The sequence below is a fragment of the Genypterus blacodes genome, unplaced genomic scaffold, assembly GCF_046128005.1.
Source record: "Genypterus blacodes isolate CSIRO-AG114 ecotype Tasmania unplaced genomic scaffold, CSIRO-AGI_Gbla_v1 ptg000112l_1, whole genome shotgun sequence".
NCBI lineage: Eukaryota > Metazoa > Chordata > Actinopteri > Ophidiiformes > Ophidiidae > Genypterus > Genypterus blacodes.
In genome coordinates, this window is record NW_027466916.1 from 1,456,166 (window position 1) to 1,482,325 (window position 26,160).

Sequence of the window (26,160 nt, forward strand, 5' to 3'; positions counted from 1 at the left end):
TGCAGTAATGTGTGTCTTTATGCTTTAACAACAAACAGCAGGATCTCAAACCACCTCCACATTTCCGTCAGCTGAGGACTGAGAAAGGTGGAACAGAAAACACTCGGCAGGAAGTTCAGTTCCGAGTCTCAAACAAAAGAAGTCAAAGCTTATAGAATATATTAAAAACAATCTCATATACACATAGAACCTTTTTAATTGAGTCAATATTGAAGTCGCTTTCTTAGTTTAATCCTACCCGACTGGATTTGTTGTCAGCTGTGATTTAAATGTTAAGTTTAAGTCAAATTTGATCGTTTTTTGCAACTTGAATGTAAATCAAAGGCATCAGCAGAACTCCATGAATCAAACTGATGGGCCGGTGGTTCTCCATAAATCTTTATTTCTGTTATATAATCATTTCTTAGATCACTGAAACCAGTTTGACATATGTTATAGTTCCACGCAGGAGCAGCCGACTCTTTGAGCAATGTGAGTGAAAACGGCCTCCGTTATCAGTAACTACAAGCAGCAGAACGTTTGCTCCAAATGAACCTAAGGACTTGATTTTTCTGCTCGTTTCTTACATAAAAGCGTTAAATCATCATTGCAACACTGGAATGTTTAGGAAATAAAAATACTTAAATTTAGACAGAATTAGGAGACAAACAGATGATTTGGATATGGGGGCTTCCCAAAACAACAGAGGGAGAGAGAGCGTCCATCCGTCGTCTATGGAGACACTTTCATCAAACATGGAAGGAAAAATAACTTAGAATTACTTTTTTTTTAACAAATATAACTGGTGTGGTAACTTCTTTGGAAGAATACAGAACAGAATTCCAAAGCACACATCCATCCATCCCTTATTACTGGATGTGATACATATTCAAACTTTAGAAATATTTACAAAAGAGCACCCAAAAGTCCCATCGTTACAAGCACTGATAAAACTTTTTCACTCAGCAGGACTGAAGCGGTACAATCATCTCTTGACACTAGAGGGCGACATATCCCATCTCTTAGATTGGACTTGAACGAGCAGCAAACACAAGGAAGGCAAAGCTCAGAAGACCCTCTGGCAAAGAACATATATACTTTTACTCTTAGTAAAAATCCAACATGAATACTTGAGAAAATTAAGACCCACACCATTAACATCAAATTCAAAGGATTTTCTTTCAGATAAAGAGCGTCTCTAAATGACATTTTCAGAAAATGTCATCTCATCTATGAACCCTCTGCTTCTCCACTCTGTCTCTGGCACACGAGCCACCTTGCAGTGTCATCAGTCTCATCAGTAAGTCCTTCCCAGGTTAACTACTCCCAGGTCGTCTTCAGTCTTTACAATCATGTTTACGATGACGTCTGTCCTCCTTCAACAGTACCTGCTGTCCCGTTCAGTTTCTCTGGAGAACCTGCCATCAGGGGAAAGGGAGGAGAGTTTAGTGGAGTTTCAGATGGACACACAATCACATTAGTTCATTCTGGTGTGTGTCCTCTTACCCGAGTGACTCCCCAGCTGTGCGTCCTCTTCTGCACTTAGCTCTGTCCCCATGTCTTTGGCCTTTGTTTGAGGTTTCCTTGCAACAGGTGGTGGCACCTTGACTCCTTTCTTCAGTGACTCTGGTTCACTGACTGACTTCGTCACGGAGGAAACCTCGCCTGCCAGCGTCTTCTGGAAATTGTCCCTGGCATTTGGTGGTGGTGTGGTCGCCATCCCCATCTTCCTGTAGCTCTTAGAGAAGATAAAGCTTGCAGTGCTGGACGGGGACTTGTGGAGGTCTCCGCCCATCGGGGACGGCGGCGAGTGGAGGCTGAGACGAGACGGAGGGCTGTCTTTTGATCTGGCTGCTGTCCTCAGGCGGATGGCCTCCTGTAGGTTCATGGATGGGGAGATGGTCACGGCAGGAGGAGACTTTTTAGCTGAGAAGGTAGTGGATGAAGAGGGGGGTGGAACCACAGTGACCTGAGGCTTTGGAACCTCAGGCTGTGAAGTGATGCTGACGGGTGGAGATGTGGATGTGGGAGAAGTAATGATCAGAGAGCGTCTGATGGGCTTCTGTGGAGCCTGCATACTGGGCTGCTGGGTCCTCATAGTGACTTCAGCCTGGGCCTGGTCCTCAGCAGTGGTAGTAGGTTCAGGGCTGCTCATCGGTACCGTCTGCAGAAGGGACGGCGTGACCACGGGAGTAGGATCCTCTTGAAGGACAGGAGGAGAGATCTGCTCCTGGCTTTGGTCTTCTGTGCTCAGAGGACTAGGCTCAGGCTGAATGTTGGCTGGAGCCTCAACAGGTTGGGTTGGGGGTACAGGAATGCTTACAGGTGGAGAAGGAGCCAGTTCTAGAACGTTCTGTGGTGACAGTGAGCTATCAGGTGGTGTTGGAATACTGATTTCAGCGGGCGGTGAAGGGGAGGCCTCCTGGACTGTTGCGTCATCAGGTTTTGGAGGTGTAACCTCAGGTGAGGAGAGCAGCTCTGAGGGAGGGGGTGGAATGCTCTGGGGTGGACTGAGAACACCGCTCCATGAAGGAGGCTCCTCTGGGACGCTCTCCTGTGAAATCTCAATAGTGTGGCCTGATGGAGGAGGCTGTGGCTGCACTGGTGGCACGGTTTCATGGGGTGGTGGAGTTGGAATACTTTGTGGAGGGGGCAGTATTGGTGTAGGCGTGGCCTCTTCAGGAGGTGGACAGGCTTTTTCTTGAGGAGATGGAAGAGCAACCACTTCAGCAGATGGAGCAGAGACTTCTTTAACCAGTGGCGGGGAAATGTCCTTAACGGTTGGAGGAAGGACCAGACAGGGTGGTGGAGGAGAGACTTCTTTTGCTGGTGGAGGAGAAACCTCTTCGGGTGGCGGAGGAGAAGGGTCTTCGGTGAGCGGAGGAGAAACCTCTTTGGGTGTTGAAGGAACAACATTTATAATCACTGGAGGGGAAATGTCCTTAATAGGTGGAGGAGAGACTTCTTTGGGTGGTGGAGGAGAGATTTCTGTTGATGGGGGAGGAGAGGTTTCTTTTGTTGGTGGAGGAGAAACCTCTATGACATGTAGAGGGGAAATGTCCTTAACAGGTGGAGGAGAAACCACACAGGGTGGTGGAGGAGAGAGTTCTTTGGGTGGTGGAGGAGAGAGTTCTTTGGGTGGCGGAGGAGAAACCTCTTTGGGTGGTTGAGGAGAGATTGCTTTTGTTGGTGGAGGAGAAACCTCTATGACGCGTGGAGGGGAAATGTCCTTAACAGGTGGAGCAAAAACCATACAGGGTGCTGGAGGACAGACTTCTTTAGGTGGTGGAGGACAGAGCTCAACAACCAGTGGAGGGGAGATTGGAGGAGGGACCCATTTAGGTGGGGAGGCCTCTTTAGAAGGTGGGGGAGAGATCTCTTTAGGTGGAGGGGGAGTGGCAGCTTTACTCAGGGGAGACGCCACTTTGAAAGGTGAGGGTGACGGCTTTTTAGTTACAGCAGGGGACATTTGTTTGACTGGTGGAAGGGGGGCTGAATAGGCCGGGGGCGGAGGAATACTCGTGGGTGGAGCTGGAATCCGATGAGATGTCACCGTCACAGATTCAGTATTCATCACAGGAGCTGCTTTCTCTGGTGGCAATGCGATAACCAAACCTTCCTCACTGAACAGTGGGGGAGGAGGAAACTCCACCTCATCCAGCGTCTCAGAGGCCGGCTCCATGGGAGGAGGCGGCGGGGGCCACTCGCTTGTGGGAGACATAGCTTTGGTGCGGGGCTCTGGTGGGTGGTGTGACGGAGGAGGGGAGGGGGATGGAGAAATGCGGACTAATGAAATGGCGGGTGGATGCAACGTATCCAGTTTAGTCCTGACCTCTGTTACCGATGTCTGCATGTGTGCCTTGGCGTCTTCTTGAGTCTTTGCTGCCAGCCGTTCTTCACGTTTCCCCACAGCCTTTACCAACATTCCACTTAACAACTGACTTACTCTTATCCTCTCATCTTCTTCTGTCACTTGGCTCGTTCCTTTCACCTCTATCTGTTGCTCAGTATGAGCCAGTCTTTCATTGTTCCCTTTGCGAACCTCTGCTTTCAAATACTCACTTTCTTGAACTTTCTTAGTCTCCAGCACATGTATGGATCCATTCACTGGCTTTAACTTCCTCTCTGCAGGGAGGCTCTTCACCGAGCCCTCTCTGGATACGGGGGGAGACTGCCTCTGCTGCCTCCTGTCCTTCGGATTCTTCTTCATAATAGTATAAACTTGATTAGGGGCTGGGGGTCCCAGCAGCAGCTCACATGATCGCTGGCTATGGGCCCAAACCTCAGGGGGAGGTGGGGGAGGTGCATGGATCTTAGGTGGGGGTGGGATGTTGAAGAGCTCCATCAGAGCCCTGACTGAGGGGCTGGCATTGGCAGGGTCAACTAAAGAGATGGGCTGAGGTCGAAAATGCTTAGTGCTCTTTGTGTTTCCGGGGGCTTCTGGCTGAGTGAGAGGGGATGGAGGAGAAACTGTAGGAGCATGAGCGGACCCAGGAAATAAGCTCTGAAGCTTAGCTAAGATGCCTCTCTTGTGCTTTGGAGAGGAGCTGTGCGACTGCTTAGAGAGCTGTGGGGGCGTGCCGTCCTGGCTGGAGTAACCACTGGACGGGGAAATCGTTTTCTTGAGCTTATGGTCCAGATGTGGCTGCTGCTTCTCTGGTGAAGTGTGTTTGCCATTATCCTCTCTCTGAGGTGGATTGATGGGGCTGACTGGCACCGAACTTGAAGATTCATCTAGAGAGCTGGTGTCAGCAGAGTAGCCAGGCGACACGGGAGGAGATCCAGTCTCCTGAATCGGTTCAGGTTTGCTTCTGGCCAGGATGCTCTGTGGAGAGGATGACCCTGAAGGGACCCTAAACTCTGCCAGGTCACGTGAGCGTCGCTTCATCTTATTATGGAGGGAGTAGGAGCGGTTTGGAGGAGGAGGAGCCTTCTTTGACTTTATCACAGAGAGGCTCCGAGAAAAGGCTCCCTCATTCTTAATCTCACTGCTCTTACCCATGACCTGGCCGTTGGCGGTGCACCTGGATGCCTTGCTGATGGAGGAATGGATGCTGACTTTGTCCTCATGGGCAAAGGAGTTATAATCTCCATTCTGTGAACCTTGCTGTATTGGTGTGCTGCCGCTGGAGATGGTTGAAGAGTCAGACACTAAGGTCTCTGAGGAATCAGAGTTGCTCCAGCCAGAGCTGTCGGACACATTGGGGGTGTTTTGACGAGAGGCAGAGGTCATGTTATAGGCTCTGGAGGAGAAGGTCCTGGAGGAAGAGGCTCTGGAAGAGGAGGCTCTGGAGGAAGAGGCTCTGGAGGAAGCACGGGACGAGGTTGGACTGGCCACTAGCAGGCTGCTTTTGCTGACAGTGCGGACACTGTTGCGACTCCGCCCGCGGCTGATTTCCACCACATCAATGGAAGGTGGCAACACAGCATTGGGAATGATCTTTGACATGTAGGCAGCCTGAGGCGACATGGACATGACAGGACTGGGCGGCTCCTGCTGGCTGTTGGCCGTTGTCATCCAGGGAACAGCCAGGGACCGAGGCCTCTGAGCACTTAACAGATTGGGGCCCAGGCCGTGCAGGAGAGCCAGGTCGTCCTTATGACCGGGATGAGCGGCAATGAACTGCTTGACTTCACCTTCACTGACCGTCTGGAGAGTGTCTGCGTTCTTCGGACTGCCACTCGCTCCCTCTTGTGCCTCTGTGTTGTTGTCAGTCTCACCATTAAAGAGCTGCTCCTCATCCATCACAGGACCCATGAGCCAGTCCACTCTGTCCAGACCTGACATAAGACAGGAGCAATCATAAAGGTCAGGTTCATACTGATAGTTATTCATGTTTAGCTGGAGCAGAGTAGTAAAAGAGTAAGTAACATATCTAACTCTATACCCAATTCTCTCTGGACATGGTGTGGGATACCCTGAACGGTCTTCCTGCTTTTCCTCCTGGTCCTGGTTTTCTCAGACTTCAACGGTCTGAATGTAGATTCTGGACACACAGATGATGTTGGCATTTAAACACTCATGTCAAAATGAATCACATCACTTCCATTAAACATTTGAAGGGTGATTGGTAGATATTTAGGTTAAGCCTTACCTTGTCTGGTCAGTCCTGAGCGGGAGGACCTTGTGGAGACAGACGATGCAGCAGAGACCACAGAGGATGTGTCAGGTATGGTGCTGTCTGACATGAACCCTGACGCGTCCCCCTCCGCCTGCACTGTGGCGTTTGACTGGCAGAGGCAGAAAGAAAGGTTAATCCTCCAGTTTATCACATTTATCCAAATTCTGTATGTGTGTGTATGTCGTGCAAAATACAGCAATGCTGGATGTGATGACTTACAATGGTGCTTTCATTATCTTGGTAGTCCGTGCCGTTATTAGTTTCTGCAAGGAAAGTAACATTAAATACTTATGGAGGATTTACAAGGCATTTAAAATTCTTAGTAGAGTCTGCGTCCTCTGGGTCACACCCCGTTACGCAACATGCATGCAGTTACCGACATGTTGGCACGGAAAGCCTCTCATTTAGTGAAGTGCCAGGCACAGGAGTGTAAGAGTATTAGAGTATTAAGGCGACGGGCGGGGTGGGGTGGGGTGGGGGGTGGTTATATACCTTCTTCCTGCATCATTTTCAATCCCTCCAGCGCCTCGGTGTGAAGGTCCTCCAGGTACTTGGGGCGGCTGGCCTCAATGAAGACGTTCTCCTGGAAGGACGGGGGCACTTGAGCCTTGTCATCGTTGCCTCGCTTTTGGACGGCTGCAGGGAGAGGCAGAGGAGAGGGATCAGTCTGGATCGACTCAGAGTTAGTTGTTAAATAAAGTAACTTAACATTAAAGGGAGTGACCACAAGGACAAAAGCATCCAGGTGTGTGTCAGTGTGTTCTGTTTCTGTAACTCATCAGGATGAAATAAAGACCAAACAAAGAAGATCAGAGGACTAAACTTCAGCAGCTGACTCAAATTAAACACATTCCTTTAAATAGACAGCGGGGAAGAAGACGTATCTTGATATCCGACGATCCATCACGCCGCCATCTTTACTCCAATGAATACAAAATGTCTGACACGCCACATCAAAATATGGGCGAGGGTTCAAAAGAAACTGGAGAACTGATCCAAGGAACAATTTGTCTTAGTCAAATGGGAGCTTTGTGTGTGATGAAAACCGGAATAACCTCCTCTGATCCACCACAACGCTGTCATGTGGTGTTACCTGGTGTGATCGGTGGCCTGGATCTGGGAACAGTAGGCCAACAACCTGCTGAGACGCCTTTATGTAACGTGACAGCTGCTCTACATTTAGACACCTACTGTTCACCGGCCGCGTTGGAGCAGCAGGACAGTGGTGGTATTAGCCCCGTCAGAGTTCACTCAGACTGATCGCTGCTATAGTTACCACGCTGGCTCTTTTGTAACAGCATTAGATGAGCCGTGTGGCGTGCATCCTGGGAATAATGATGCCACTGACTGCGGCACATTTGTTTAAAAATAGCAAAAACCTCATGTAACCTAGCTCATGAGGCAGTATTTGTTCGTATGCAAAATTCAAATTCCTGTACGGCTGCAGTTCAGAGCAGTTCAGGTCACGGCTACAAGACTGTGTCAAGTGGATTCTATGGCCTGCAGTCATGCCTTGATGAAGACTTTGTTGCCCGTCTAAGCAGAGCCGGTGGATCCAGGTTATCCTGATCCGACCCCAGTATCAAACTAAACCTCCACACTAACAACGGCACTTAATGATCTGTGTCATGAAACAGTCAGGTTTAGTTTCAGACAGGTACAGATACATGTGTGTGTGCTCTCACTCACCTTTCCTCTTGAAGACAGTTGGCAGGCAGTAGAAAGTGCTCAGGTTATTACTCACAAGCACCACCATGCTCTCTCTTATATCAGAGAGAATATAACAGAATATGATCCTAATCTACTGCACAACTACAACCAAGGCAGAAAAAAGATAGATCTGATAACGTGCAGGTCAGAGTCAGCCAGTCAGAGGAAGATGAAGATAGGATGATAGTCTGTCTTGTTATGGTGAAGTTGTTTTTGTCAGTCTGAGTCCATGCGGTGCGGAGAAGTGGAGACAACCAATAGGCGATCAGACCTCAGACACTAATCCTCAGATGCCTAATTCCAGCACAACCCCCCCCTCGCCACCGCTAAGCAAGACACCCAAGCCCTCTGCCTGCTCCCCGCGGGCAGATGCGCTCACCCCTGATTGGTCGGCCAAGATCCCACTGAGATCATACATGTAAATATTCAAAGAAAGAGAAAAGCTGTTGTGGGGGATTTGAGGTCTGAGCAGAAGAGAACGGCTGAGCTCTCTGATAGCTGCATTAACATCAGTGATTAAACAAACACACTGATACTACTCTGTCATTTTCAATATGAAAATGTATTTCACCTCCTGAAACTTCCTTCAGACAAACTGAAGTGCACTGCTTCGCCACAAGGGGGAGGAAGTGAATTGAAACGCTTCCCTGCACAAGATTAAAAACATGTTTGGAGCCCCACAGCCCTGCTGCACATGGTTACACATGTGAACAAATGTCCCCTATTGTTTCCAGCAGCTCTACATCTGAATTGTTCCTGGGCAATGATTACGTAAGATGTTATATTTACCATTCATCATCAAGAACTGAGGTTTAGACTGGAGCAGCAGTTTCTAAACACAAAAGAAGAAAAGAGTCTGGACTTGTTGCCTGTGAGACCCAACATCCTAATCTCTGCAGAGAGGGGAGAGATCTCTCTCTCTCTCTCTCTCTCTCTCTCTCTCTCTCTCTCTCTCTCTCTCTCTCTCTCTCTCTCTCTCTCTCTCTCTCTCTCTCTCTCTCTCTCTCTCTCTCTCTCTCTCTCTCTCTCTCTCTCTCTCTCTCTCTCTCTCTCTCTCTCTCTCTCTCTCTCTCTCTCTACTTCCATTCAGGACACCTTGAACTCTAATCTGGGGCAAAGGGGTTTTCGCTCACTTCCTGGTGCGCTGAGCAGACATGACATGGAATGTGTGACATCTGAACAAATGGAAAACGTTCCCATAGTCATGATGTTACCCGGTGAGTCAGACAAAAGCAGTCTGAGATGAAATGAAGCACATGCGTAACCAGCTGCCTCTTACAGGGCCGGGGAAACAAACACAACACAGATCACAACACAGTATTTGCATTAGTAAACAAAGAGGCACAGAACAGAAACAGGGTTGTTGTGGTGAATCGGTGAAGTGAAGTCACACAAGGACAAGAGCAGGGATGTTGTTGTTGCTATTAGAGCGGGCGCTTGATTTGAGGGGCCCGGGGTGAGGGCGGGCCGACCGGGTGTTCGTTAATGAGGGCTCATATTATCACTGCTTTTGTGATCACATTGTAATTGCGTCCGTGTTAATCACAGAGATATGGAAGTCCCCATCTGTCACACTGGGATGGTGTGGTGGTATTAAGGAGCTGGGAGTGATTATGTGATTATGGATGAGTCCCAAACTGTTGTTTACATCAGGGATTAGGATAAACTTCCCAATTCTAATGCCTGTGATACGGGAGGAATCATTTAACATCGCTGACGTGCAACAGTTCAGCTCGGAGTGAAGATAAACAATATGTAAAAAGAACAAAACAGCTCAGGGGGAATTATGTCTCTGTCTCTGTTTTATGACGTAGAAATGAATAATTGTAGGTCTGAAGCAGAGTTTGGAATCAGCAAACATCTGCTGGCAGGTTTGTTTTGATGTGACAGACAGGAGAGCTCAGCAGGTCGGTTGCCTCATCAACCAGTGTAAACAAGCTGGTAAACAGGATTACACTGAGTATATTTATTGATCATTTGCATTTGGAGCCAGACTGATACTGGATAACATCATCATATCATTTGTACATAACATGCAGCCTAGCAGATCCATTTCTGCTTCTGTAGAGAAAGCTAAATAGATTCTGGAGCTACAAGTCCATAATAAAAGCTTTATCAACCAACTGAGCAACGACGATGACATCACCGCCCACAAGCACTCATGTTGTGACTACTATAGAGAATCATGAGAACATGGGAATCAAGACGCTGCTGCGAGCCCACACAGCTCATGCTGTCCCTGCCCTAACTTGCCTCTCTCTCTTGTTTTGAAGTGGCAGGCAGAGAGATTCGTTCCAGCACTGAGCGAGCCGTCTGCCAGGTGTTTAAGCCTCTCAGAGGAGAGCAAACCTACAAAAAACACTGTGTTAGGACAATGTGAAGGGGCCAGAGGTTGTATCGATGCACTCCAGGCCCAATCGCCTGCCCACACGTGTGTGTCCAGGTCAAAGCCTGCATGCTCCATTTACTCTTTCACACTCTTGGTTTCAATGAATTAAATATAAACATCTCTCGGTCACAGCAGAAGGAGGAAGGAGGAAGGAGAGGCGTGGCGTGTTAAGGACGACAATCCAGGTAACAGATACACCTAACAGACATCTGGCACCAAGGGTTAAACTCAATTCACCAGCAGACGACGACACAAAGTATATGAATGACTCTACATGAGACACCGCACCAGTACACACACACACACTTCTTCACTCCAGCACTCACATTAGCAGCTGTTTGCCGTCATTGGTGACATGACAGATAAAAGGTCAGGAGTGAGGAGGCAACAAATCATAAGCCATTAAAAAAGCAGTGGGAGAATGTTAAATATTCAGGCCTGCTGGCACCTGTGGGCTCCTGTTTAACACCAGCACAGCTCGGCTACACCATCACATCATACACAAGCTAATATAATAAGAGCCACAGACAACACACTGCCACGCTCTCAGCTACATGCACCTGGACGCACTGGAGGTAAAGTTTTCATGGAGCCGTTCTGATGCAAGTCGAGTATCCGATTACGCAAGGGTGACAAACAGAAAACAACAACAAAAGAGTATGAAAAGGCATTACATAGGAATTGTTGTCAATAATCCACTCTTCACAATGAATGCTATCATTTCAGAATCCCAATGAAATGGCAGATCACCATCGTGCACACTGGGGTCATACACTAGGTTGGGCTGACGCAGACAAAGAAAGTCCTTCGACCAAACTGCGAGTGCGGGCTTATCGCAGCTCTGGTCCTTGACTATGTAGCGGAAGAACGGCGTGTTCACGGATGGGACAACGACGCTCACAACAAGTACAGTGAGCGTCTCCACTCTGTGACTGAATCCCCCCTCTCTAAACCCCGCAGTGTTATCTTCAGCGGCGTGAATATGTCACTCTACTCTTATCCTGCTCCCGTCTGATTCCACCACATCGGTACGGTGACTCAAAGCTTTCCAAGCACGCCTCATATCAGTGTCTTTGTAGACTTGCCACAGGGTTGGCAAACATTATCCTTCCGTGACAAGTGGCCCGGGCGGCTGGAGCAAGGTCGCTGGATGGTATCAGCCTTTTCTCCGCACAGCAACAATCTATTATTTGGTGAATAATAACCGGTTGCTGACGGCGGCGGCGGGGGGGGACAAGCTTAGATTGGTAACAATGAAACCAAACGGCGTTAAAAGGAGTGTGATGAAATGTAACTCTATCATGTTGCTCTGGAGGATCTAGAGGGCATACTGGCACTTAGACGGGATCATATGTAGGTCAGTCAGAACCAATGCGGTAGACTAATATGAAGGTGCGGCCGCTGTTCACACACTGGAATGAAATCTGCCTAAATAACCGTAAAACCCTGCGATTTCAAACAATTATACGTGTAAGTGTTTACGCTACAGGTGGTTGACTCGTCAGCTGTAAACATTCCCACAGCCTAAGCTCACTGGCAATGATTCTCACCCTCACAGAACACGTTAGGTGTGTCTGTGCCTGTGTTTGTCTTACTGTACCGTACATGCACACTTCAATGAGAGCATTGTTACTCAGGCCGACTCTGACTGGAACCCTTTTCACTTGAAACCTGCCTAAGGTCACGACCTCTCCCCAGATAATCACAGGGACATCTCATCCCCACTTCATAAGAACTTACATCTCCTTTTCGTTAATTGTGTCAACATATAATAGCGTTACTGAGCGTCTCTCACAGGAGGCGTGAGCGTGATTCAGAGGGGTTCAGCTCCTGGAGGCCTCTGCTTATGGATGGGCCGGTGTGTGTGAAGCAGAGGCCTGGTTCAGCTCCTGGAGGCCTCTGCTCATGGATGGGCCGGTGTGTGTGAAGCAGAGGCCTGGTTCAGCTCCTGGAGGCCTCTGCTTATGGATGGGCCGGTGTGTGTGAAGCAGAGGCCTGGTTCAGCTCCTGGAGGCCTCTGCTTATGGATGGGCCGGTGTGTGTGAAGCAGAGGCCTGGTTCAGCTCCTGGAGGCCTCTGCTCATGGATGGGCCGGTGTGTGTGAAGCAGAGGCCTGGTTCAGCTCCTGGAGGCCTCTGCTCATGGATAGGCCGGTGTGTGTGAAGCAGAGGCCTGGTTCATTCCTCTCTGCCATGCCAGCAGAAAGTGAAACCCTACCAGTCGGTTTCTCAAACCTGTTTGCCTGCCCGTCATTGTTAATGCGTGATCAGCAGAGCACAACTAAAGACATCCTGCATCTTACTCCCTTCATCGCTGTGATGAAGACTCTCCTGCATCGCTCGCAGGGATCTGTCACAGCTTATTTTGCAGTTTGAACTACAATTACCTGCAAATTCATTAGATAAAACATCACACTATCACTATTACATCTAAGTTAAAGAAAAGACCAACGTTGGCTCAACTCGTCTCTCTCTCTCCTCTCTCTCCATATTTCCCATAATCCCCGAGGCCTCCTGCCATATCGGTTCTTTTTTGCTTTGACCTGAACCAAAGGTAACCAACATATTGGAAGTTAAGCTGAAGACCTAAGCTCTACTGATTCAGGAGAATACATCCTTTGCCTCTTTAATGCTAAGCCAGCCCAGCGCCTCACAAAGGGAGATCTAGCAGCTTTCATACTGAACCTGACCTGCTGCTGAACCCACAGAATCTGCAGAGCTACCATACAACACTATCAACAATGTGGCAAGGGTTTCATTTATCAGTGCTGATATGAGACACATAACCTTCATCTGATACACTTTAACACCACAGGACAGACGGACTGCAAATATGTGACCAGGTAAGAAGAGATACGCTTCCTGATTCCTCCTGACAGCAAAATATTCACTAAATATAAACTACCATTACATATGAACCCATCTATGCCACACACACACACACACACACACACACACACACACACACACACACACACACACACACACACACACACACACACACACACACACACACACACACACACACACACACACACACACACACACACACACACACACACACACACACACACACACACACACACACGGCCTCCTGTCTCCAGCTTCCATAGAGATCCATCTTTATAAAGCTGAAGAATGTGAGGAATCTGAGAGGGAGTGTTTGGAGTGAGCAGGTGACCTTCTGTCGGTACCATGTTAGGACTGGATGACCTCATCACTCTTTCCTTCACTTCACTTCTGGTCTTGTGTACACCATTTAGCCAAACCTGAGAAATTCTTGATAAAGCCTGTGAGCCTGTGAGACTGTGAGACGGTGAGACGGTGAGACAGTGAGACAGTGAGACAGTGAGACAGGATGCGCGAGGCCAGAGTTGCATAAGAGCGTCCTGACGTGGCGTTCACCCTGGTGTGGAATACACCAACAGCACCTCAGGGACATAAATCACAGTAAGGGCAGGTATGCAAAGGCCCAGACATTCACCGTGAACAATACATGCAGTGTATGGACGACACGTGTCCATGTAAACACACGGACACGGATCGGCAGGCACACAGAGAGAGATAACCTCTGACTTTTGGATCAAGATGAAACGCTTAACTTGTGTTATCGCACAAGTTAATGGGCCAGTGGGTTTACTGCACTGTGAGGTCAGAGGTTATCTGTGCAAACCTGCCACTGTGCTCTTCCCCCTCCTCTGCTCCGATCAAACTCCACCTCACACGTTTACGGGCCTGCATTCAGGCGAGACAGAGGGGGGACATAAACCTAAACATGGGGGTTCGGCCGCTCGCCTGGGAAGGAAACGCTCCACCTGGATACCTCACGTTATGTAGCGACATCGTGCAAGCTGCGATCTGGGGAATTGTATCACAATCCGAATGTTTTCTGAGTGAAATACTGTATCACCTCATGTAGATTCCGTTCTATTAGAACTACATGCCAACAGTAGATCAGTTTCTCTGTGAGTGAAGCCCATGCGTGTATCACAAGAACACAAGCATGCGAGTCAGACACACCCGGTTTGATGTGCTGTGAGGAGGTACAGTGTGAGCGGAGGGGTCAGGACAAACAGAACCCCTTGTTCCTCTGTTCTGTTACAGTCCTGGCATGGCTTTTAATTAACTGGCCCCGCGCCCGTCACTCGGCCCATACCAGGCGTTCAGTGGGCGAGAGGCCCCCTTTGGCATCGCTACAGATCATCATCATCATCAGGGGTTCAGCTGAGGGGAGGCACTTTGATTTAGCTCGCTGTGTTCCGCCCTCTTTGATGTTGGTCGGTCCATTTTGTGAGGTTGTTGCCAGCGCCAACGCTTTCACGTACCGTCCTGCGTGTTCACGGCTCACGGCACATCGGCACCACGGGGATATCAACAGCTGGGACGTACGGGAATGAAGTGCCTATCAAATCAACTCACTTCAAATTGACTTATTCTGATATCGGAAATTATACTTGGCACTGATTCTCCATGCGCCTGACTGCAGCCTCTCCTCTGACCTTGGCAGGGGGAGAAGACCTTATCATTCTTACAGTTCAAACTCTTCACACTGCTGTTGTAACCTTGTATGCTTCAGTGCGTGTGTGTGTGTGTACAACATAATGTGACGATTGTGCAATACCATCTCCCTACGCATGCGTCTGCAGATGCCGAGGCCTCTGATCGTCCACCGGCACCACAGAGACGGGACGCCCTGCATGTTTACGTGGGATTAGCCTCACGTATGAGACGACGTGTTAATTGTGTGAGAGTGTGAGAGGTTGGATGGAGTGGAAATCCCCCAGCAGCCTCACAGTTGAAGACGCTGCAGGAGAAAGAGGTGGAGCCTCCTCCTCCTCTGTCTGTGAAGCAATTAGCCAAGACTGCACAGGCGATGCCAGACAAACAGACCAAACAGCTCTCAGCTCTCAGCTCACAGTGTCGGTTACACTTATTCTGTTGAGCATGTGCCAATGCAGCTAAACATGCGATGACAACTAGAACGGACACACAACAGGATCCTCATTAACATATATATATATAGACTGAATGTGTGTGTGTATTAAGATTAAGACTGCAAGATGGTGCGATTTCTGCTGACGTAATTAGCTGCAGTTCACACGACACTGAGCTAAAGTTTTGTTCACCTGAAGTGTGGCTCAGAGGGAAAACAGGACTGTTTCACTTCGACATGAGCAAGCTCCAACCTGCTGAGCACAAAGCTGGGAACGTCTCACTGGCACTGCAAGTTCCAGAGGAGAGCGTTGATTGGGTTCGGTGTTTGTGTGTGTGTGTGTGTGTGTGTGTGTGTGTGTGTGTTTTTTCTCATGATGTGTGCCAGTGAGTGGAGGGTTGTGATCTCGTTCTTCATTCCCATCATCCTCTGCCTGTAACCTGTAGATCAGGTGAGCCAGTGGTCGTATCACAGAACAGGACGGACGGAGATTTTTTTTTTTCACACCAAACAAAGCCTGCTGAAAGGTCAGAGGGCAGGTAGGCAGTCAGTCTGTTCAAACATCCCTCCAGTGAACAAACACACACAGGCCTGGGAGCCGAGGAGCAGGAGACGCAACTGGTTCTCTGCACTTTGAGTTCATGGATACACTACACCGTTCCCTAAAATATCAGAAATATACTTTACAGAAAAAAGGCTGTGGCTCCTTTCATCAGACGGAACCGTTGCCAACAACATTCCAAAGTTTTTTAGGTTGTTTCAAGTCCAGACAGTCCGGTCATTCTTGTTAGTACACTACCTGATTCCTCTCTAAAGCCCTGACACTAACACTCAGGTTGGGATGGGTAACATGGCTTCATTGATAACTGGCACACACACTCATAGTGTCACCTTATGTCTGAGCGCTATGGGAGGAGCTAGAATGACCACTGGAAAAGGGGGGAGATTGGGCAGTTGTGCGTTCCTGTGGGATCTTACCTGGACTGTTGCCCTGTGGGTGGGCCAGCTTGCCCGCCTTGTGTCCTCCTTTCTGTCCAGCAGGGTACACGTCCAAGGCCAAGTCCAGGGCCGGACCGAGGCCCAAGCGCTGCCCATTGGCCCCCAGGTCCTTCCTCTTATGGCCCTTCAGCCAGACCAAAGCCCGGCCCAGGGAGTGACTCCGCTTCTTCCGGCCCCTCTTGGTGTGCTTCTCCTGGGCGAAGACGTCCACCACATCCTGGGGGAGCAGGTCCCCCCCGAACCCCAGAGAGTCCCGGTTTGACATCACAACACCTCACACTGGAGCTATGACCTGCAAGAGAGAGGGGGAAGACAACCAGAATCATGAGCCCAGCATCAGGACTTTAAATCTACAGACGTGTGAAACTTTCTGCAGATTCAGAATGTACTACGCAGAACTTTGATGATCAGTTTATGAGTCAGACTAAATGTCCTCCACGTGTTGCCGTGTGTGTGTGTGTGTGTGTGTAGCAGAGAGCAGAAGCTGTTGTGCTGTTACTCCTCGTTGGCTCGGTGAAGGAAACCCCCGACATCTGCTGCTGGAGAGACGGCTGCTTTTAACATCGTCCGTGTTTGACTCGATTGCTCTCTAGGTTTGATTTGCTATCAGCTCATGCGTGGCTCTGCCCTGCACATGCGTGTGAACTACCACATGTTGTTATCGCCACGATCAATACAATCAGAGGGAGCGTTCAGTGTAATAACTGATCTCAAGCCGGTTTCAGGTTTCTGCAAGCTGATTATCATGAAACATTGAAACAAGCTGGAGCCAGCGGCCGTCTGGGGGCCGGAAAACAAACTTGGAAAATTAAAAACAATCTAAAACATGGGATTACTGCAAAGGCTTATGTGAGGTAAACGGCTCAAACATCCAAACCTACCTGCATGATGACTTACACACTCTTACATGCTGCTGGTTAATGTCCAGACATTAAGTAGAATTGTAGCCCGGCCCACTCGGTAAGTGTGTGTTTATGCGTTTGTGTGTGTCTCCGTGGGTACTGCTCATTCAACCCACACACACACACACACACACACACACACACACACCCGCCCACACAGACCCCCCTTCTGCCTCTAAACCAAACTTCACTGTTCTGCACAGAGCTGGCACCGCTCCCTTCATTCCATAACAAGGAGTCATAATTCACAAAGCCCCACCCGTAGCCTCACACACTCACACACACACACACGTGCACACGCACGCTCACAGCACACAGGCACAGCACACTGGGAGAAGAAGCAAAAGGGCTGAACACATTCACCCATGTGACGCCGATGCTCTACACTCATTCACCAAAATACTCTCCTTTAGTGCCAATTACTACATTTAATCATCTTCCTCCCCTCTCTCCTTCCTCTCTCCTTCGTCTCTCCTACCTCTCTCCTTCCTCTCTCCTACCTCTCTCCTTCCTTTCTCCTACCTCTCTCCTTCCTCTCTCCTCCCGTCTCTCCTTCCTCTCTCCTACCTCTCTCCTACCTCTCTCCTTCCTCTCACCTTCCTCTCTCCTACCTCTGCCTACTTCTCCTACCCCACTGTAGCTCGGGGGGATCTGTAGGCTACACATTCAAGCTGAGGACTTTATTAGATGCCTATCTTCCAAATCAGCGGCTAAAAGAAGCAGAAGCGGTTAAAATGACAGAAGTGTGTGCTGTAAATAAGCAGACAGAGCCTCAGTGTGGGCAGATGGGAGAGGAAGATTTACTGATGAGAAAGTTCATCAGGAGGGTTCTGGCTGCCGCAGCGCTGCATGGACACGCATGAGAAGGATTCCAGACTTCCCCACTTGCAGCGCACGAGGCATGCAACCCGACTGTTTTCCCGTAACGCCGTCTCTAGGCTGCGCTTCCTGCGCGGCGCGGCCAAGACGCGCTACCAAACCACATAAACCTATGCCGTGTCCTCCAAGGATTACAAATGCGGCTTTGACAAACAGCCTCTCATCATCAAAGCTGTGTGTGTGTGTGTGTAGGGGTGCTGTGAGGACTCGGGTCTGGATGTTACACACAGACATTTTTCAGGCAGATGTGCACTTTCCACAGATGCCAGATGCCTGATGTATGTCGGGTCATAACTCAACCTTTTATCAGTCAGATCTTAACAACGTCAGGAGCGCGCCACTGCAGTTTACAGGGGAAGAAAAGACAGCAGAGCTCCTTCCTCATCCAGGCCGCCGTCCTGGTCTCACTTCAGGACTATGGAGCTCTGAGTGGAAGGCTTACACTCACACTGAGAGTTTACATGTAGGATTCCTTTAAAAGTGATTTGTTATCTTAATGTAGGCTGGTTGAAGGAGTTAGTGTGTGCAGCACATGAAGTGGCACAGCCCGTCTGGAGTGAAAGGCCCATAATAAGGGGCATCCGTCTTGTGGAGAGCCGAGCAGCAGACCTCTCATCTCCCAGCACTAAGCCCTGTGTTTCTCCGGATTGGAAATTACAGTCATTTGGGCCATGAGTAAGATCCGTGCATATGCATTGGCTGCAGCCGACGACACACAGACGCTCTCTCTCTCTCTCTCTCTCTCTCTCTCTCTCACGGCTCCTCGGTTTACAGCCTGAGGGCGGCCGGGAGTGAAGTGAGTCCACGCAGTGTTTCCGTCACGTAGGGATGAGAGTGAGACTAACAGCTCTGAAGACACGGCGGAGGGGGGGGGGGGGGACCACCCAGGGGAGCGCTTTGGAGTCCGGTTACGGGGAATTGACTCATGCCATCGTCGCTACGGTTACGGATAACAACCTGCAATCTTTGGTTTTGCGAGCAAATTTAATCAGGTGACGGACTCAGTGAAGTGGCTTTTAAAGACTCTGTGAATCTGAGCTCTGGCTGCTCTTATTGGTCAACATGCAGCAGGAAGAGTGGAGATTTAAGGTTTGTTTAGGTCAAATGTGACCGCAGCAGCAGCAGACTGGAGTCACTGAAGCGTCCAAGAGCTTCAAAGCTGAAGAAGGATGGAGGACATCTGAACTACAGCTGCTGATCAACACGGCAATCACCTCTCACCAGGCCAAACAATAATGCATGCAGAAATAAATGTCAGATCTGATCATTGATGAGGATTTCTAGGATAAAGAACCCTGCACACACAGGATGACAGGACGAAGATCAGGGCTTTTCTCGTATGATCTAATCATTTAATCAGATTTGCCCTAAGATGACTCCAAACCAAAAAAACACTGCTCTCTCTCTCTCCCCCTCTCTCCCTCCCTCCCTCCCTCTCTCTCTCTCTTTCACACAGGCATACTTAAATACTCACTGAACTCCCTGTGGTTTTCCAGCCCAGCCCCAGTGCTGTCGGAGCGGGCATGTGTTCCAACATGCTGTTTACTTATCTCTCACAAAAGACGCGAGGAGGAGGAACGCTCATCACAGCAAAAAAGCCTCACAGTGTCAATAACTGTGGAGCAACACTGCTAGGCGATTAGCCGACACACCGCTCTAATGTACACATCACACACACACACACACACATCACAGCTGAGGCCAGTAATAAAGTACACACCGTCATGAAATAAAGCTCGATGATCCTTTTCTTCACGGTGTGTACTTTTCTCAGCTTTGTCGTGCAGCGTGAGGGCATAAATTCCACAGCAAATCTGGGTCTTCTCTACATTAATGCAGGCGGGTCAACAGAGTTAAAGCAACGCAGAGCACTGGCACCTGTCTTGCCTGAAGCGCAGTGCAGTGAAACAGGTTACTGTGCATGCTAAGCCAGGACGTGAATCCAGGATAGTACATCACAGATTCCCATCTTAAGCTCGGCTCTACTTTACATTTCTTTGACAGACTGGAAAGAGGAAGAGCCAGTTCTTGTTATTTTTAGCAAACACACCCTAGTTAAACCTCAATAAAGGAAGCCTCCCAAGTGATTTTCAGTGTTTGTTTGAACCTGAAGACTTAATGAGTCAGATGACCATAAAGGAGTTGTTTACACAATCAGAAAACCACTCAACTGTAAAACATGACGCCTCCCAAAGTTCTCCTAAACGGGACCGGGACGCAGAGCTGCAGTGTGCCACACACCCGACACAGGATGGGCACGGTGTGGCAGGCTTCCTCCCATGACAGGGAACTCCTACAGATTTATTGGTCAGTGTGAGTGCACGCTTATCAAGGGCCACGATCGTGAGCTGAGTGAAAATCAGTCAGAGGGGTGGGGAGGAGGAGGGGGAGGAGGAGGAGGAGGACGCTGGGCTTGGAGGGCTCCGGGATCAGGCTGAGGTGAGTCATAGGAGGAAGTTGACAGGGCTGACGGAGCAGACGAGCCGCGCTGCCCCATGGGGATAAGACGCAGCCAGGAGGGAGTGGCCCTGACACAGGCAGGCAACCACCTTTGTTTGAACTAGGACTCAAGTCGGTTTAACCAGGAGGCCGCTCACATCCACGTCTCAGGCTCTGAGTTTCACAAGACTAAGCAAGGTTAATGTCAGGTTCAGTCTAAACGAGGACATCACTCCTGTAATTGGAGGAGTAGATTAGGAGGGTTAATATTCTCCTTTAGAGGGAAGAGAAGTATGTGTTTGTGTTGAAGTGTAACAGGTGATGACTCATTTATTCCAGTATTCCTGCAGGATCACTGACCTGGGCCTCAGAGTAATGATGGATTTTGGTTGAACCTGTGTTGAAGGACGCAGGGGGAATGAACCTGTGAGTGTTTGCGGGTGGGAGAGCCGGCGTTACTGTGTGGCACCTGTAGGCATCAATCAGGGCGTTGGCTGTCTTCTCTTCTCTGGGCTTTACCAAACAAAAGGCAGCGCTGCGACTCGACAGCACACCGAGGCAAACCGTGTCTGGGCTAGAAGTCTGCACACTCATGTTGAGAGATGAAACAAATGAGCTGAGAACAAACTAGAATCCCTCATTTCCATATCCTGAGGAGGTTTCCACCTGGGAGCGCAGAGGGAGAGAGAGCTGTGACCGTGTGACCAGGAGAGGAGAGGCAAGTGTCTCTACAAACAAACACTACAGTCGTCAGGAACAACTTTAAGGAAGTTATGTTTCCATGTTTAGAGTGAAGTTAGTCAGATAAATAGAGGAAATAACACAAAATGGGTGGCAGAAGCGCGTGCTCTCTCCCACTCTCTCTCTCTCCCACTCTCTCTCTCTCTCTCTCTCTCTCTCCCACTCTCTCTCTCTCCCACTCTCTCTCTCCCCCCCCCCCTCTCTCTCTCTCTCTCTCCCTCTCTCTCTCCCTCTCCCTCCACGATGCCCAGAGTGACCAAGACAACCACAAGTTTCCTACAATTTGGTTTCAGCCCAGTATAAATACACAGTGGCAGAGCAGTTGGACAGAAAGACAATCCATTACTGGCTTCATGTGGGCCTTTTGTTTGCTGCTGGAAGGATACGGTTTCAGAAAAGGAGCATGTAGGCAACGACAGTGATAAAAATACTCCCCACATAAACACGACAGCTCCGTCCACAACAGGGACACAAATAAAGCCCAATGTGCCGGCGCGGCTGGAGGTTCTATAGGGTCTGGTACGTGCGTGCCATGCAGAGCTGTGTGGACGGGGGGGCAGTGCAGGTTGTTACACTGCGAGCCCACTGGAGCCGTGCAGCAGCTTGTCTGGGAAGAGCACAGGCTGCATTCCTGAGCGATTGATAATTACTGACTGGGGAACTCTTCCCTCGAAAATCTCCTTTCACCCCACACCCCCCTATCTCCTCCCTCCCCAACTCCATTCTGCCGCACCGTCACTACCTAACACAGCGTCCTAGGAGACCGACCTAAAAGGAAAAATGATAATGGCCGGCACATGAGTCATTTTGAGATAACATTATAAAACATGGGACTGTGCACTGGCTGAGGTTATTGTTCTGTGTGTGTGTGTGTGTGTGTGTGTGTGTGTGTGTGTGTGTGTGTGTGTGTGTGTGTGTGTGTGTGTGTGTGTGTGTGTGTGTGTGTGTGTGTGTGTGTGTGTGTGCACTTCAATGAGGGTTGAACTAGGTGAACTCCAATAAGAAAGGAACAGATTTCCCACTTACAGAAGATTTAAGTAAATATGACATTCTTTGGAAATCTACTCTGAGCCGCTGACCTGTGCTGTGGAAAATGTGTGTAGTGCAATTACTGATATATGATCTAAATGTACATATACATAATAATACTGTGTTATTATTATAAGAGTCCCTGTAGTCTTCATTTCCCACACACACAGAGGACACTAACATACAAAAAGGACCTTTTCTCCAGTAATGTTTCCGAGTGAAGAGCTCAGTAAAGTCCTGTTTGCTTTGCTCTGTGAGTTTACCGAGGGTCCCAGCCTGGACTGCAGCCTCTATGGAGCTTTAGAGCCGCCGAGCCCAGAGGTCAACTGAGGTCAGAAGTTATGAAGCAGCAGCGTCCAGCTCACTGCGTCGGCAAACACAGCTGGACTTTGGTGTGTGTGTTACACCTCGGTCAAAACAAAAAGTTCTGTCGCTGTTGTGATATATTTTCTGAAGCTCACTCGGTCTGACAGTCCCCTGAGTCGACGGCAGGTTACCATCGAAGAAGAAGATGGAGGTTGGGAGAGAAAGCCCTCGTCCTAAAACCAAACCTGGTCTGAACATTCTGACAGATGAGTGACGAGTAGGTGGAACATGGGAACAATACAAACCTAATGCAATCAAAACTCAGCATGTGTGTGTGTGTCTACATATACAAAGCAGCTTGTGTGTGTTCTAGGCCGGGCCATTTAACTTTTAATTACATTTGTCCGGCTGATGAATGACTCATTAGCCAATCCTTTTGATTAACAGCCCACTTTGATCTCATCTCATCAAGCCAGGAGTTTCATCCCACTGCAGGCTGGCATGACACCCATCACTCACACACACACACACACACACACACTGACAACCCAAGTCCCATTCACACACAGATGAATCCATTCTCTCAGCTGATCTGTTCATCACTGACGGGGTCAAGAGCCAACAAAGTAAACAACAAGTTAAACCTACCTGGGCTGGCAAACTGGTCACATCTCAAATCCAGACTTCCTTCCCGGTCCCATCCTCACCCTGATCTGTGTGTTCTCTCCCTCCCCACACTCCCACTGTGTGAGCAGCGTGGCACCCCGTCTGTACCTGCCTGTCTGTCTGTCTACCTTGATCTTTTCCCTCTGTTGCCTCACTGCTGTGCGCTTCTTGTACTTACATAACACCTATAATCTCCATGGGTACAAGCCCTGGCATGGCAAGCTGGTGGTGGAGAAGGAAGAAGCAGCACCAGTATGCGACACACCCTTTCTAAACAAACGCCTTCGTCTCCATTAAGACAGAGCACAAGGTACAAGATGTGAGCGGGACAACAGAGGCCATTGATCCCGACTTACAGGAAGAACTGCGTTTTTTTTTGGAAAAGTATGGATTTGGGGATGAGCTTCCAGTGCAAAGTCCACAGAGCGGTGGCAGACAAACAGTGTGAGCCCAGACGAGGTCCTGAGATGGTCATCACGTTATCTCTGTCCGGTTAATCAGCAAGCGGGGGGGTGGGGGGGACATAATGGTACGGTCAATGAAGTGCACACGGACTGACTGACTAACTGAGGAGATTAAACTAAGTGTCATAGGAGTCATTTGCTGGGTCACTGATGGAAAAAAGAAAACACAATAGTCTTCATTGTCATTTGGCTCCACGGTGGAGATTAACACGCAGGTCTTGAGTTACCTCGGCTCTGGATCCCTCTAGGCCAAGTGTGCAAGACTCCCACACCTAGTTTCCATACGTGCCTGTGCACAAGGTGAATCTATTTGCATTCATCAACACCACAATATAGCGGAGAACAGAGGCAAAGATTGGAATAGGCTTGATTAGGAGCAGGATTTGACTTGTTTACTAGCCTGTTGTTGTTGTTGTTATTGTTGTTGTTTTGTCAAAACACCCAGGAAACACGATGGAACAGCTTTCTGTACTTTTACTACTTTGTCAGCTTTTTTTCTAAAAGTGGGGAAACAATTCAGTCCGGATGAAGTAAGTGTTACTTCACTGGAGTAGTAAATCGCCATGACGTATTATTAAAGTTTGATGCAGAAAAGTAACATTTAGCACGAAATGTAAGACTTTAACGAGCTCCAATAAGTTATATTTATCCTAAAAAAAAGACAAAAGCAAACCGAATAATTGTTGTTCCCGTACGCACCTTGTTAATTAAAGTTGACAGATCCAGATGAGCAGCTTCACCGTCTCTCCATTAGAAGCGTCTCCCCGCCGCGTCCTTCCTCCACAGCGCCAAACTTTGGAGTTCACCGTCCAGAACAAAACTTCAGGTACACCATTTCCGTGAAAAGAAAACACCACAAAACGACGTCAGGAAGCGACCGGGGAGCTGGATACGCTCTCAGCCGCCGGTGTCCGTCTGGCCGGCGTCCCTCCGAGTGACTTTCCGTGTGCAGGCGCAGAGGTGCGGGCTCTCCGTGGGCATGAAGGGCGGAAAATGAGACGAGTTAGTCTGCGACGACCTGCAGCACATCCTACCTGGAGGATGGGCGCGCGCAGGTGAGGACGAAAGGCCATGGCCAGTGCGGCGAGGACATCTAGCGGCGGGAGGGAGGAACTGCAGGTAGCGCCTGGCCAAGTGACGAATGGAGGATTTTTGTAATAGGAATTTCATTTTTGGTGTATTCACTTGTTTTACTTATTGATCTGACTGTTGTAACAAATCATTTAATTCACGAAGTATTCTATCTACACAATTTCCATCTATCTGAAAATTTAAAAAAAATGTCAAACACAACTGATTTTTAAATATATGTCAGAGCCCTCATAAAACCATGGACTTATGTTGCGTATATAATTTGTCTAATTTAACTTTTTACGTTTTATTTTGTTTACTCTTCTATGCGTTTTGTTGTTTATTTGGACCATTTGTTCAATAAAGCAAGTAAATAAGTCTTGAATCTCTCCATATACTTTAATAAGCACATTTACCTACAAAGTATGGAAAACAACATTATGCATTATACTCAGATGTAGAAATGTAAGCATATTTCATGATAGAGATTAAAAAAATAGGACGGAAAGGAGAGACAGAAACATAATCCTGGGCACTTGAGGCCAATGAAGGTGAAGCTGCTACGGCCACTGTTGGAGGCCAGTGATGAGGTTGGACAGGCCAGGTGATAGAGAGGATGGGCTGAACCCTGTGACCCAGGCAGCAGAGGTGGCATGGATGGACCGACCCGACAGGCCCGACTCCACCGGTGGGAACGGCAATGCTGCTGGAGCTGAAAAGGACGGCTTGAGAGTTACTAATGAAGCTCAACCAGGAATTGTTTAGCCTTATTAAACAAACGGTCACGTGTGTTTATCGTGATGCAGATCGAAGGGAAATTGCTGAAAGTGCTTCACTAGAACACAGAGGCGGTTGAACATGCAGGTCATTCAGAGGATCATATTGTTTGTGGTATCCAGGTATTAACTGACTAGTGTCTCCTGGTGGATCTGGTGCGAGGCAGAACATGTCCTGGAGGCAGCGGATGATACACTCAGCTGCAAAGGGAAAAGACAAACAATTCATTTGCATCTCAATGTTAATATTACAGTAAAAAAAAAACTTTACCCTGACATTCAAATATATTAAACTTAAGACTGATTCTGCTATAAAATGTGTTAATCTAATAGAAGTACGGAAGCCGAGAGAGAGGGATGCGCAGGACATGAGAAGATCCAAAGTGCAACGCTAACCTCATCGCTAAACAGCATTTATCATCTGAACAACTTTATGTAGACATAGCAAGGAAACTTAAGAAATATAAGATAAACTCTGTCTAAGAGTCTTTGGATCAGCTGTGATCGATACGCGATCCTACCTGTGAACTCCGGCTGATAAGCGTCCACATCGGCGTTTCTGCGCTTCAGCTCCCGGATCATTTTGACGTATTTGCGGTTGGGGCCCTTGAGTGTCCTCTGCTCACGGACCTGAGGCTCCATGGCGGCCCTGGGTTCCTCAGCAGGAGTGTACGCAGTGATGTCTGCCTCGGTCTCTGCTCTCTCATCCTCATACTTCTTTATGGCTCGTCGCTTGGATGGAGGCTCGGCAATATC

The 26,160-nt window shown here is 48.7% G+C and overlaps 1 protein-coding gene across 1 annotated transcript; it reads right to left on the reverse strand.

The window, feature by feature from the left end:
• LOC143009696 (uncharacterized) lies at nucleotides 1-24,559 on the reverse strand. The gene is made up of 8 exons (XM_076161770.1): nucleotides 24,257-24,559; nucleotides 16,111-16,423; nucleotides 6,594-6,737; nucleotides 6,321-6,364; nucleotides 6,075-6,210; nucleotides 5,868-5,966; nucleotides 1,486-5,760; nucleotides 1-1,397 (listed from the first exon to the last, which is right to left on the reverse strand). The coding sequence occupies exons 2-8, from the start codon at nucleotides 16,394-16,396 to the stop codon at nucleotides 1,336-1,338; spliced, it is 5,046 nt and encodes a 1,681-aa protein (XP_076017885.1). The 5' UTR covers nucleotides 16,397-16,423; nucleotides 24,257-24,559; the 3' UTR covers nucleotides 1-1,335.
• Between the last annotated feature and the right edge of the window lie 1,601 nt (nucleotides 24,560-26,160).

What these genes read in the sequence shown, in the direction of transcription:
- LOC143009696 (XM_076161770.1), bottom strand. Translation starts at nt 16,396, where the DNA reads ATGTCAAACCGGGACTCTCTGGGGTTCGGGGGGGACCTGCTCCCCCAG. An exon ending in GAAAATGATGCAGGAAGAAG is followed by an intron (nt 6,365 to 6,593) that starts GTATATAACCAC and finishes CTTTCCTTGCAG; the next exon opens with AAACTAATAACGGCACGGAC. An exon ending in AAGATAATGAAAGCACCATT is followed by an intron (nt 6,211 to 6,320) that starts GTAAGTCATCAC and finishes TGCCTCTGCCAG; the next exon opens with TCAAACGCCACAGTGCAGGC.